This window comes from Bos javanicus, chromosome 2 (genome assembly GCF_032452875.1).
Source record: "Bos javanicus breed banteng chromosome 2, ARS-OSU_banteng_1.0, whole genome shotgun sequence".
Lineage (NCBI taxonomy): Eukaryota > Metazoa > Chordata > Mammalia > Artiodactyla > Bovidae > Bos > Bos javanicus.
The window spans coordinates 24,196,736-24,209,519 of record NC_083869.1 but is presented as its reverse complement, the minus strand read 5'-3'; the positions used below and the strand labels follow the sequence as shown (position 1 = coordinate 24,209,519).

Below are 12,784 nucleotides of genomic sequence, written 5' to 3'. Positions count from 1 at the left end.
GGCAGCCCACCAGGCTCCCCCGTCCCTGGGATTCTCCAGGCAAGAACACTGGAGTGGGTTGCCATTTCCTTCTCCAGTGCATGAAAGTGAAAAGTGAAAGTGAAGTCACTCAGTCGTATCCAACTCTTTGCAACCCCATGGACTGCAGCCTACCAGACTCCTCCGTCCATGGGATTTTTACAGGCAGGAGTACTGGAGTGGGGTGCCATTGCCTTTCCGGGTGGGGTTCTCAGTTTAGTTTAAATCTGCTGTGTTGAAATTATTAAAAGTGAACTTTGCTTTTGCGTGTATTACTGAGATGAACTCGGTTCATTTGAAATACTTGTTGAGTGTCCTTTAAGTGCTGTGCCCTAAGCTGGACACTAGGGGGGGCCCAGCATGAGCTGAGCAGATGTGCCACCGGCCCCATGGGGCCGACCTTCTGGTGGGGCAGGTGGTTGGTGCGCCTCTCACGTTAGGATTGCTGACGTGGTCGTGCTGTGGAGGGCAAGTAAAGGAGGACTTCCAAGAGGTGGGACCTGACCTAGACTGGAAGGTGCAGTAAGGTTTTTAAGCAGTGACCTGAAGAGAGTGGGAGGATTCCAGGGGGTGGGAGAGGAGCGTGCTGAGCCAGGAGAGCATAGTAGTTGAGGGGTTTGTAAGAAGCCTAGTGTAAACGGGTTGAAAGTGAGGGAGAAGGTGACCCCCGAGTGTGCTCTTCGCATAGATGTAGCCTCAGCAAAAGCATTTTAGGATGCTGTTCCAAAGTCAAGTTCTTGGTGTGTGTGTACAATTCAGTATGAAAGAGACTGTTTAGATTTCCTGCTCTGATAGGCAGAATAATGCCTACAGAGTCTGTGTCCTCAACACCACCCCCCGCCACCACCACCACCCCAACCTGTGACTGCGTTAAATGGCAAAGGGGAATTCAAGTTGCAGATGGATTAAAGTTGCTAATCAGCTGATTTAAGATCAGCGAGATTGTTCTGGATTATCCAGGCGGGCCCAGTGTGATCACAGGGATCCTTACAGATGTGGAAGAGGGAGGGAGGCAGGAAAGGGATCTGAAGGTGCTTTGCTGCTAACCTCCCAGATGGAAGAAGGAGCTGCGAGCCAAGGAGTACAGGCAACCTTAGAAGCTGGCGGGGCAAGGAAATCTCATCTTCAGAAAGTTGTCAACACCTTGATTTTTTTTTTTTTTTTAAGTCCAATGACACCCATTCTAGACTCCTAAACTATGGGAACTGTAAGATAAGAAATCTGTTTCAAGCCACTTAAGTTGGTGGTAACTTGTTATAGCAGCCACAGAAAACTAACAAACCTCAACTCAAGGTCTTGTGATAGATGGCTGTTGCCACCAGGTTGCTTAGTAGTAATGACCTCTGATACTTTCTTTGCCATCAGGGCAGTGGAGAGTGGCTCTTACACTTTCACCTGGAGGGGGTTGGACTGTGGTCCTTCTTCAGTGAGTACTTGTGCACCCCCCATGTGCCAGCACCTGCTCCAGGAGCTTGGGATGGGTCTCTGGGTCAAAAACAGCAAGATTTGTGCCCTCATCGAGATGCATTCTAGGTGCCTCATGCCCCTGACCTATGTGAGGGCAGAGACTTCGTGTCCAGACACTCAGCCAGGCAGAGGGTCACTGCTACATGATTGTGAATAGCAGTGACTTCCCTGGAAAAAGACCGGTTTGTTTCCTATTTGACTACTTCTTGGAAGGCTAGAGTTTTAGCCAACATACTTATACTTAGTTTTCAGGTTGTTTGGAAATGATTCTTTAGGACTAATAGTACATGTTTAATACAATAATATTTGCTAGTGCACAGCTGACTGCTGCTGGATGTCAATTCTTGTGAGTGCAGAGTTCTCGCATATATTTTTAGATCTCCAAATAACCAGTCATCACAAAAAGAATAGTTTGTTTTATGACTTTAATAACATATATGATATACACTTTGTTTGGAAAGCCTAACAAGGGGGTTAGTCTGATGATTGACTGATTCTCTAGTTGAGACTGATTGATTCCAAAAGAGAGAGAAGCAGGCCCTCTCTCCTCTGAAGGAATTCGTTTCAGAGGCAGAGTTTAGATTAAAGCACAAGTAAGACTCAGTGCTTCCTGTTCTCTTCACCTGGTGGAGAAGGAAGGAGGGGAGGAACGGATAAAACTCTAGCAGTCTGGGCAGATTACCAGGTTTGATCATGGTGGCCAGGGATGATGAGTGGGGTGTGGACATTCCCTGTTTATCACCGGTCCTTGGCAGAGGAGGGACAGTGCTTCTGTTGGGGGACACCTGGAGATTGAGTCTGGCCAGAAGAGGGGCTCTCAGAAGGCCAGTGGAGCTTTGGTGACCAGACAAGCTGTTCTCGGGTAGCCTGGTCACGTGGGGATTGACTGTAGGGCCTCCCAGGCCAAAATAAACTCCCCGGTAGCTGTGTGACTGTGGCCAAACCCAGCCACACAGTTAGACTGTCAGGGATAGCATTATTAAATTCAGGCTGTTGCATCAGTCAGGTTCCATTGCTCTCCTTGTATCTGAGGCTGGGAGGACTGTATAATTTGTCTACCAAACTGGGACATTTTTGAGAATAAAAGGGGCCCAGGTCCCCAGGTGTGAGTCAGGCGTGTGCTGGGGAAACCTGCACCTTGTCAGCCCAGCTAAGGGCAGGAAGCTTTAACCACTTTGTGGACACGCTGACCAAAAATGACTCACTACAGTGTGGCCTCTGTGTGGAAGGGCCTAGACCTTTCAGAGGAGGAGAAGGTATGACCTGGGGCCTTTTGTAAGATGCCTGTCTGCCACAGAGAGCTCTCCAACTTGGGGGTTTTAGAGCTGTTCTCTGTATATCCTTAAATATAAGGCAAAATCTATTTTTTATCCCCAAATTATGCCACCTTATATTTGAGCCCTTATAAAATCATTCTCTTATGAGAGCTGCACTCTTGATTACTTTACTTGAGCGACAAATTTTTGTTTGCCGAAAACACAGTAGCCCAAAGGGACCGCAATCAGTTATAATTGTGGGTGCTGATAGAGGTTAATTTTTTTTAATATTTAAGTAAAATATGTTGATTTCAAAAGGCAAAGAAGTTTAGCTCACATTTAGTAATAATTCTCAGGATTTGACACCATAATTGCAAGTCTTAGATGTGGTTATAAACTTGAAAATGTCCTAGAAATGCTTTGAAAAAACTGGTTAGACAGTGCCTTCAGAAAGTAATGTCAAAGCAGCTTTTGGAGTTTGAATACAATTAATTGCTTCATGAAATAAAACTATTAAATGAATATTAAATAAAATGTTATTCAAAACCTTTGTATAAATGATCAGATGTCAGTGGACTGTTTCATCTACATTCATAAAGACATAAATATACAAACTGATTAAAAAAGGATTCCCCCCCCCCCATGCATGGAGTCTTATGAGGCATCCTTGGTATTTGAGGTGTGGCGGTTATAATAGAGATGGTGTGGTAATAGCTGGGAGAAGGACATTCATCTTCTAATTGCAAGGACTCTAGGCTGGGTGAAAAATCTGATTCCTTCAGATCCCTTCAAAAATGATTGGATTTTGATTTATGGTTTCAGATGGCTGACTAGGTGTGCAGGTTCCCCTGCAGGCTCCTCAAGGCTCCGTGATGGCTGCAAGATTATTACTAAAGGCAGAAAGCAGATTGGGATCTGACTTATGACTTCACAAGGGAGGGAGCCACACTCACGGGTGTATCCTGCAGGGGCCACCCTGTGTCCACCCTGAGACCCCTCAGCTGCGGCAGGGACTGGGAGTGAGGGGTGGATCTGGAGGTGAAGGTCTGAAGGCTGGACCGCAGGTGCCAGGTAACACCTTCATTCCCGTCTCTCTTGAGTGTGGAATGCTGGCAGTTAACACTCTGGCAAAACAAAACATAGTACTTTTTTTGAGGGGGAAAGGGGATGGAAATGCTGACAGGTACATGTTTTACAAAGCTTAAATGATTATGTCTCAGAGATAAGAATGGACTCTTGTAAACATAAGTGACACAGTTATGGTATTTGAAAAACAGCTAAGGAAAGCTAGGTTTCCTTAGTGTGAATGCTGGCACCCTAGGAATTCAGCCTTCTTCCTCTGGCTTTGGGGCTTCCCAGGTGGCACTAGTGGTAAAGAACTTGCCTGCCAATGCAGGAGACACGTGCTCCATCCCTGGGTTGGGAAGACCCCATGGAGGAGGGCATGGCAACCCACTCCAGTACTCTTGCCTGGAGAATCCCATGAACAGAGGAGCCTAGCAGGCTACAGTCCATAGGGGTGCAAAGAGTCGGACACAACTTAAGCGACTTAGCACACCTCTAGCATTGAAGATGGGTTTTCAGTCATGACAGCAGGTCCCTACTCACTCAGCCTAAAGTGACTCCTCTGTCAGCAGGCCCCACCCAGAACTCCCTTTCAGAATTCCTGATCGAGGTGAGACGGAGCCAAAAACTGACCTTTTTTAGACAAGAGCAGAGCAAGGGAAACAAGGATTATCAGACATGTGATGAGAGCTGGCAGCATAAAAGGGAATGCCTGAAGTAAACCAGAAGGAAAATTGGAAGAAAATCCAGAAGCAGAAAGAACAGAGGGGGAAAAACCCTTCTAGGTAAAATGTTTAGAATTTTGAGGATATGTTAATTCACAAAATAAGAATAGGGTGCATTGTTATGTGAAAGGCACAATCCATCAAAGAGCTTTTGGACACTACAAATTTAATTGCTGAAACTTAAAAATTAGAAATACTAGAAAATTAAATCTCAGAACTATAAAGAGGGAAGGAAAAGGTAAAGATTAATCCAGGAGGTCCGACACCTGACTAGCTAACAGAGGTTCCAGAGAGAATAGAAAATGGAATGAGTGACATGATGGATGCACCATGAGAATTCTCTGGAACTTGACGTCCTAGCTCTGTAGATTGAAAGAAGCCACACAGCACATGGTGAGTAAGTAATGGTTCAACATAGGTACTGTTGTTGTGCTGTTTGGAATGCCTCGGATAAAATGCAGAGCCTAAAAGTCGCCTTTAAGAAATGAAAATAGGACTTAACGTCAGAATTTTCATTGACAACACTGGATTCTAGAATAAATTAGAGCACTAATGTCAAGGTTCTGAAGAATGTGTTGTCCAACCTAGATCCTACACCCAAGCTCTCAGTCAAGAGCAGAGCAAAATAACATTTCTGAATATGCAGCGACTCAGTTTACCCATCATGTACTGTTCTTTAGGATGACATTTAAGAAAATCAAATAAGAGGAAAACATGAGCTCCTAGGTCAAAGGAGACCAACTTGAGAGGGCAATGAAAGGAAGGGCTAGGATGACCCCGTATAATAGCCAGAGATGACTCTGACCTTGCTTCTAGAAGAACACTCAGGAGCTCCAAGGGCCCTGAGGAGGACATCTGAGCAAAGACAGCTCCTGACTTCCACCCAAGGTATGACTGGGAGCTTAGAAACCATAGAGGTTGGAATGGAAGCAAACAACGGAAGGGGAAATAAAGGTCATGAGAACGCCAAGGAAAGCAGAAGTCGGGGTCCAAATGTCAGGCACACCAAACAATTGATAGAATGTAAGGAAAGCAAGTCTGCGTGACCTTGATGCTAGGAACAATACCCTTGGGGGCCAAGAGCTTTTCTCAAATTTTATTTATATTTTCCTTTGGCTGCACAGACACTTTGTTGCAGCAGCACAGGCTTCTCTGGTTGTGTGTGTTCTAGGGCGTAGGTTCAAGAGCTGTGGAGTCTTATCCACTGGACCGCCAGGGACATCCCCAAGAGCTTCTGATAGTCGTGCCTGATAGAGAGTAATTTCAACGCTGTTTGGTTCAGCACTGAATAACATTTACCTGGCTATAGAAAAGAACAGGTGACCAAACTGGTTACAACACAAAATGTAAATGGGAATGGTTCTGATAATAGTGTAAAAATAGGATTTAGAGAAACCAAGAGGAAAGTTGGGGAAACAGTGCAGATAGCATCATATTCTTAACTGGGGAATGGAAAATTTTTTTTTGTCAAAAGTTGATGAAGGGTAAACAAAAGTTAAAATACATTACTTGAAACATAAAGGGTAGCAAATAGAAGAAATAATGTAGTTATTAAACATAGGAGGGAAAGTAGCTCATAGTTTAAGCTCTCTCTTTTTCCTATTGTGGCATCAACAGTTAATTGCCTAAAACTGATAAATTGAGAAATAAATGTATCAGCATAATATCTAGAGTTACAGAGTTTTTTAAAAAATCCAGAATTAAAAAGGAGTTTGCCCGGAGAGTAGGGTCTTGGGATGAATGTGGAATCTGTTGCTCTCTACTGTAAATTCTTTCATTTTTATTTCTTGCCATTTGTCATTATTACTGTTAAAAATTAAGGACTGAACTCGAAGATGGGCTAAATGTAGAGGTGACAGTTGAATTCTTAATGTCATCTTCTAATTTAAGGCTTAATTTAGACAAACTAAGAAGGCTGTGTTTTAAGTTAAGCAATACAATAATAGTGTCCTTGTTCTAATGAAGCAGTATTTCACATTTCCTGGGACAAAGTTGCATAGCTAGAGACAGAATCTTTAATCCTTGAGGAAATGAATTAGTGCCAAAAACAATGAAGCAAAGCTGCTATTGTCCTTAGAGTTTTAAAAGTACCCCAGTGTTGAGAACTTTTGATTGCTTTATTAATAGTTATGCAAAAGTATACTGACTCTATTTGGGAGAGAACTTGACTATAGGAAACAGGAGTAAGGCTTATTTGAAGTTTGAAATAATTTTGTGATTAGCATGATAGGGTCCTGGATCTTTGTGCCAAGAATTTTGATCTAGACTCCAAAGACCTGAATTTATGTTACTGCCACAGTTGTGTAGTTTGACATTGTATTTCAGTATTTCAAATTTTATTTCTCATCTTTAAAGATGATGTGGCTTTGCACATTTTGAGTTTTGTATCTTACAGGTAGGTTTCCAATATGTTAGAATCCCAAGGCGGTTTTTATGTCAGTACAGCTTGAAAATAGTGGAGGTGATCATCTACTGGCCCTGTGGAAAGCAATTTGGGAAGTAATTTTTCTTGTTCATTTTGGTGTCTAAAACAATCTAAGTTCAAACTCAGACTCTTGCCCTTCCTTGATTACAGTTTTTCTTTTGACCTGATAAGGGAATAGGTTTCTTGGACCGTGTTCTGTTAATTTCCACCATTTCCCTTTGAAGGCCATAACTTTTAGGTCCCTTGATCCCTGTCACTCTGAATGTGAGTTGCTACCGTACTTCTGAATTCTTCTACTCATCCTGGGTGGGTCAGTAAGAAGAGCAGCCACTGCTGCTGCTGCTGCTGCTTAAAGGAAAATGAACGGCCTGGCAGCTGCTGCCTGGGTCCTAGGAGTTGCTGTGGGGCATCCAGGCAATGCCCAGACTGCCTGCTGCTCACTAAAACCAGCTTCACAGGGGGCAAAAAAGTAGGATTTGAGCAGAAAGTGGATTTGGATGCGGCCCGAGTCTTCCCCCCAGATTCAAGCTGCCCCTCCTAGAGCTGCACTTGCTGTGCTATCCCAGGAGCTGGCTGGTTCTGATTGGCTTAGGCCAGTGCCCAGGTCCTAAAAGACTTAATTAGGAAGTAGAGGGGTCGCACCAGGCCAATGTCATTGACTGGGTACATACAGCTCTGTTTTCATTTCTTTGTCCTTGCCAGGCATAGCCTTAGCGAATGGGTTGTGATCTTTTGTGACGAAGGCTGGTTCTAAGCAGAAATCAGAATTTGCTTAGTTCCTGAACAAACAAGGGCAACTTTACCTTGAGGATTAAGACACCTGTCTGTTGTTGACTTTGATGCGGGGGAGGGGGGGTACCAGGTTCTTCCATCAAAGTGCTTCCTTACCTTTTCTAGGACTCTGATATTATCTGACTGAGCTCCACCTGCCCTCCCCTTTGTTTTCCTGATTTTCCTCTAAGTGTGGGTTTCACGGAATGGGGTGCAGTTAGAGCAGGGACCTGGGAGAAAGGACAGGGCTGGGAACACAGGAGACAATGTGACAACTGTTTTCCAGAGGCACGTTTCTCTTGTTGTGTCAAGTTCTCTTTTCCTTCCGTGTTGTCCCCCCACCCCAAAATCTTCTATAGGAGCTTGGCATTTATAGCACAAGGGAAATTTTTGCTGCCACAGCTCCTATAACCAGCCAGCAAACTGGAGTTGAAGGGCCAGTCTGTCATGCTTGTGTGTTAGAGGGTCAGGGAAACTGGAAATCTGCAGGTACCTAGAGGCAGAAGTCCTCCCAGGTAGCTGGGGGGTGGGGGTGGGGTCGTGGCCGGAAGGAGCTGGAGGGAGCAGCTTGATCTGAAGGATTGTCTGTGTAAATGGAACAATCTCCGCAGCATTGTCAACAACAGGAAACCCGGAAGCACCTGTTGGGCTAAAGGGTTGGCGGAAGCCAGCCTGCTCGGCAGGTGCGCCTCTGTGGCCCTTTGCACCAGAACCTGGAGCTCTACAGACCAGGATGCCCATCCCCTTCTTGTTGCATTGCCGATTCTTATGCCTCCATTAACTCTGGCTCCTTCCCTGTCAGCCTTTGCACGTGCTATGCCCCTCACCGGGCCACCTCCAGCTCCTGACATCTCTAGGTGACACTTCCTTGGGGCAGATTTAGCACCCTCTGGACCAGGCACAGCACTCTGCCCCACCGTGGCATGGCTTCTACCTCCCTGCAATTTAAAGATAATGGATCTGGCTTCCGCAGGGCCAGGGTTGGGCAAGGACAGGGGGCAATTCTTACTCATCCTAGGAGGCTCTTAAATGTTTGTGGAATGAATAAACGAAGGAATGAGCAAGGCCGGTCAACTGGAAATAACAAGCCCAATACCTGCCTTTGGGGTAGCTTGCCAGGCTCTTTGGGCGGGGATGAGGAGAGGAAGTGGTCAGAGAAGATACACTGTAATAACCTTGGAACTCCTGGCCTGCTCTTTCCCGCCTTTCCCTTGGAGTCATCATTACCTTTATAGGAAATCTCCTCCGGACCTTCACCCCACCCAGCTGCAAAAATGTTCCGCCTTCCCTCACACTTTCTGAATTGGTCTTAAATCTGTCAGGAAAGGAAACCGGTTTTGTTTCAGTGTTTCACTTGTGTAGGTTTTGCCCCTCCAGCTGGACTGTAAACACCTGAAAAATCCTGGGTTTTATTTCCTAGGAAGCAATTTAAAGGAATGGAGAGAACATGGCTCCAAAGTAGTTTTTTCCCTGACTCTCAGCTACCTAGGAGACCTTAGGGGAGAGTACTTGCCCTCCTCCCAAAAGCCTCTGTTCTCATCTGTAGAGTTAGAGGGCTGAACACATTCTCCAGTGCTTCCAGTGCCCACATGCTGTGCTTCTGACCCCAGCAGTTTGCTTATCCCTCCCAGTACCTGGACAGGGTTCCGTCTTCACCCTTGCTGAGTCACTGAACTTGTTCACTCACAGGGTCTAGGCTAGTTGACCTTGCAGCTCTTGGTCTCAATCCCTGGGATCAAGCAAGGATGATGTTAACGAAATAGGTGTGGGATAGCAGCCCTTGGCCTTGCTCTGCCCAGAAGTCCTGCCCAGTGTCTCTTCCAGTTCTGTACCTTGGAGTGTGCCACTTCATCCTGTAAATGCTGGACAGATTGGAGGTAGAGGCTGATGGTGCTGCCATCCGAGGGGCTGGGGGGGAGGATGGTGCTAGGGCTCCGGGTTCACATGTGAGTGAGTCTGCCAGTGTTCTGTAAGGTCTGCTTCACTGGCTCTCCCTGGCAGAGTTTGGCAGCCCTCTCTGTTTTCTCAGTGCATTTTTATTCCTTGTACCTACTGCACTGCATTGGTTTTAAAAGAAAGTATGTTAAATCCTTTATTGGGATCATAGCAAAGACAAAAGCAATAAGGCCTGTCTGTCATTGAGCTGGGAGAGGGTGGTATAATTATTTGTCTCAGTTTTTGTTATTTGCATCTGAGAGTTACGAGTTTCTTGAAGGCCAGGATTGGCTTTTCTGTTTTGGGAGTTGGCTGTTGGTTTACATTTGTGTTCCCAGCTGTTTTTCCCAGATCTAGCCTGGTTGCTCTTTCAGCTCTGTTTCTCTCTGTCCAGTGTCTGGTGTATATCCTTTTCTCTTTATTTCTTTTCCTTGTTGTCAGTTAGCCAGACCCCAAAGACTGTAAAACTGATGGTAATTAAGATATTAGCAACCGAAAGACCTAAACAGATGTTTCTACAAAGAAGACATATAGATGGCCAATCTCAACATTGGTCATTACTAGAGAAATGCAAATCAAAACCACAATGAGATGTCACCTCACACTTGTCGGAATGGCCATCATTAAAAAGTCTACAAACAATAAATGCTAGAGAGGGTGTGGAGAAAAGGAAACCACTCTTGCACTGTTGGTGGGAATGTAAATTGATATAGTCCCTATGGAAAATGGTATGGAGATTCCTTAAAAAACTAGGAATAAAACCAGCATATGACCCAGCAATCCCACTTCTAGGCATAAACCCTGCGGAAACCAGGGCTGAAAAAGGCACATGTATCCCATTGTTCATTTGTTCATTGTAGCACTATTTACAAAAGCTAGAACATGGAAGCAACCTAGATGCCCATTGACACGTGAATGGATAAAGAAGTTGTGGTACATATACACAATGGAATATTACTTAGCTATAAAAAGGAACACATTTGAGTCAGTTCTGATGAGGTGGATGAACCTAGAACCTATCATACAAAGTGAAGTGAGTCAGAAAGAGAAAGATAAACATCGTATTCTAATGCACATATACGAAATCTAGAAAAATGGTACTGAAGAATTTATTTACAGGACAGCAGTGGAGAAACAGACACAGAGAATAGACTATGGACATGGGGAGAGGGGAGGAGAGAGTGAGATGTATGGAAAGAGTAACATGGAAACTTACGTTACCATATGTAAAATAGGTAGCCAACAGAATTTGCTGTATGGCTCAGGAAACTCAAAAGCAGCTCTCTATCAACCTAGAGGGGTGGGATGGGGAGGGAGATGGGAGGGGGGTTCAACAGGGAGGGGATATATGTATACCCATGGCTGATTCATGTTGAGGTTTGACAGAAAACAACAAAATTCTGTAAAGCAATTATCCTTCAATTAAAAAAATAAAGGCATTAGCAAAAGAACACAGCAGAAAGATAGTGGATCTTTAAAGATCCCATTGGCTGAGAAGCAGTCAGCTTTTAAGGATTGTGGGTTTAGCTTAGAATCCTGTCTTACTGGAGGTGGCAAGAACCGTGAGGTGGGAGGGGAGAGGGAACATTGTGGTGCCTACTGCATAGAAGGTACTCTCAGACCATCCCTGAATCCTTGGTGGAGACTGATTGGATGATAGAAGAGCTTGTCAAGATGACCAAGTACCAGAAAGTGAGAATTGATGCAGAAAGAGGCTACAAAACAGTAATTCAGTCGAGTTGTGTCTCGGGCAAAGATTTGGTTCCAAATCTAAATTGTTAAAAGGTAAACTGAGGCATATTAAAAACTTGACAAGTTTATTTGAGCAGAAATCAGTGCAAACCTAGCAGTGTCGAACCAGCAGGAGCAGGGAAAGACACAGAAAGTAAGGACAGTAAGGAAGCAAAGCGAGGAAATGATTCGATTGGCTTACCGTCTGGGTGCGCCTGTTTGTGATCGGTTGCCCTTGGGTTTGGTTTTGTAACCTTGAGACATTTACAGGCTGGGATTTCAGTTTGCATCCATAGGCTGCCATAGCCTTAGACCCACCTCAGTCCAGTGGCCACCTGGTTTAATCAACTAAACAGTATATAAACTGGAAACCTGGGGGATATTCAAAAATTACCTTTGAACCCCGCGCCCCCACCCTAAGAAGACACTGTTAGAAACAGACGTATTATCATTTCAGTTTAATGTGACCATTTTTCTCCCCCAGTGAGGGAGTGTTTGTTTTGTCTGAGTTCCTTGTGATGTCCTTGGCTTAGGTGTAGGGGGCAAGCTCTGTGGAAAGTGTCTTCTAAAACACCAGACTCGTGCCCGGCAGCGAGCTGCTGACACTGTGAGAGACGGGCGTATCTTTCACCTGTTTCAACAACCCCTCTTCTTGTGCTTTACTTGCATCTTTGTTTGTGTGCCACGGGCTCTGCCTTTGTTCTCTCTCACCACCTAAACTGGCAGAGAATTAGGCGGCTTTTTGACAAGAGAATAATTCCAGTATCTCTTGGCTCTGTCTCTAAATGTTAAATGCATATTCAGCTCAAATCTCCAAATTCTCTGTTTCGTCAACAGATTGCTCGTGGGGGCTCCCCGTGCAGTGGCCCTTCCACTGCAGAAGGCCAACAGAACAGGAGGCTTGTACAGCTGCGACATCACCTCCCGGGGGCCGTGCACGCGAATTGAATTTGATAACGACGGTGTGTTCTGTGCTTGCTCAGTGTTCCTTTGGCCAACCCACTTGGCCTTTCCAAGAGGAAGGAAAGAGGGGGACAAGCATTTATTCTTGGAGAGGAGGCCTCTCTTAATTGCATGGGCCTTGACTGTTTCTTGCTTGCCCTGAAAACATTTACTTTTTAAGTCACTTTGGCTGCCCTGTTTTTGCTGTCTCCCCAACCCTGGTTTCCAAACTGGTATGGTGTATTGATATTGCCACCTAGTGATGTGTTGAGGTTCTACAGGAGACTGTTGAAAAATGGTTCAGAAAATTGAATGTGTATCCTGTACTCAGCAGCCAAAAGTTCTCATTTGCTGTTAAAATATTAGGGAGAAAGGCTGTTAAATATAAGATCTCTCTAAAATGAGAGCTGGACGACATGGATAAAATTTCCCTACTGTCTCAGATAGAG

The 12,784-nt window shown here is 44.9% G+C and overlaps 1 protein-coding gene across 2 annotated transcripts in view; it reads left to right on the top strand.

Annotated features, from left to right (window-relative positions):
- The window catches only part of ITGA6 (integrin subunit alpha 6), an 87,948-nt gene that overhangs the window by 29,042 nt on the left and 46,122 nt on the right, over window positions 1-12,784 (top strand). For both annotated transcript variants that reach the window (XM_061435270.1, XM_061435279.1), the window contains exon 2: window positions 12,231-12,355. In XM_061435270.1, the coding sequence (XP_061291254.1) occupies window positions 12,231-12,355 (125 nt within the window). The remainder of the gene's footprint in view (window positions 1-12,230; window positions 12,356-12,784) is intronic.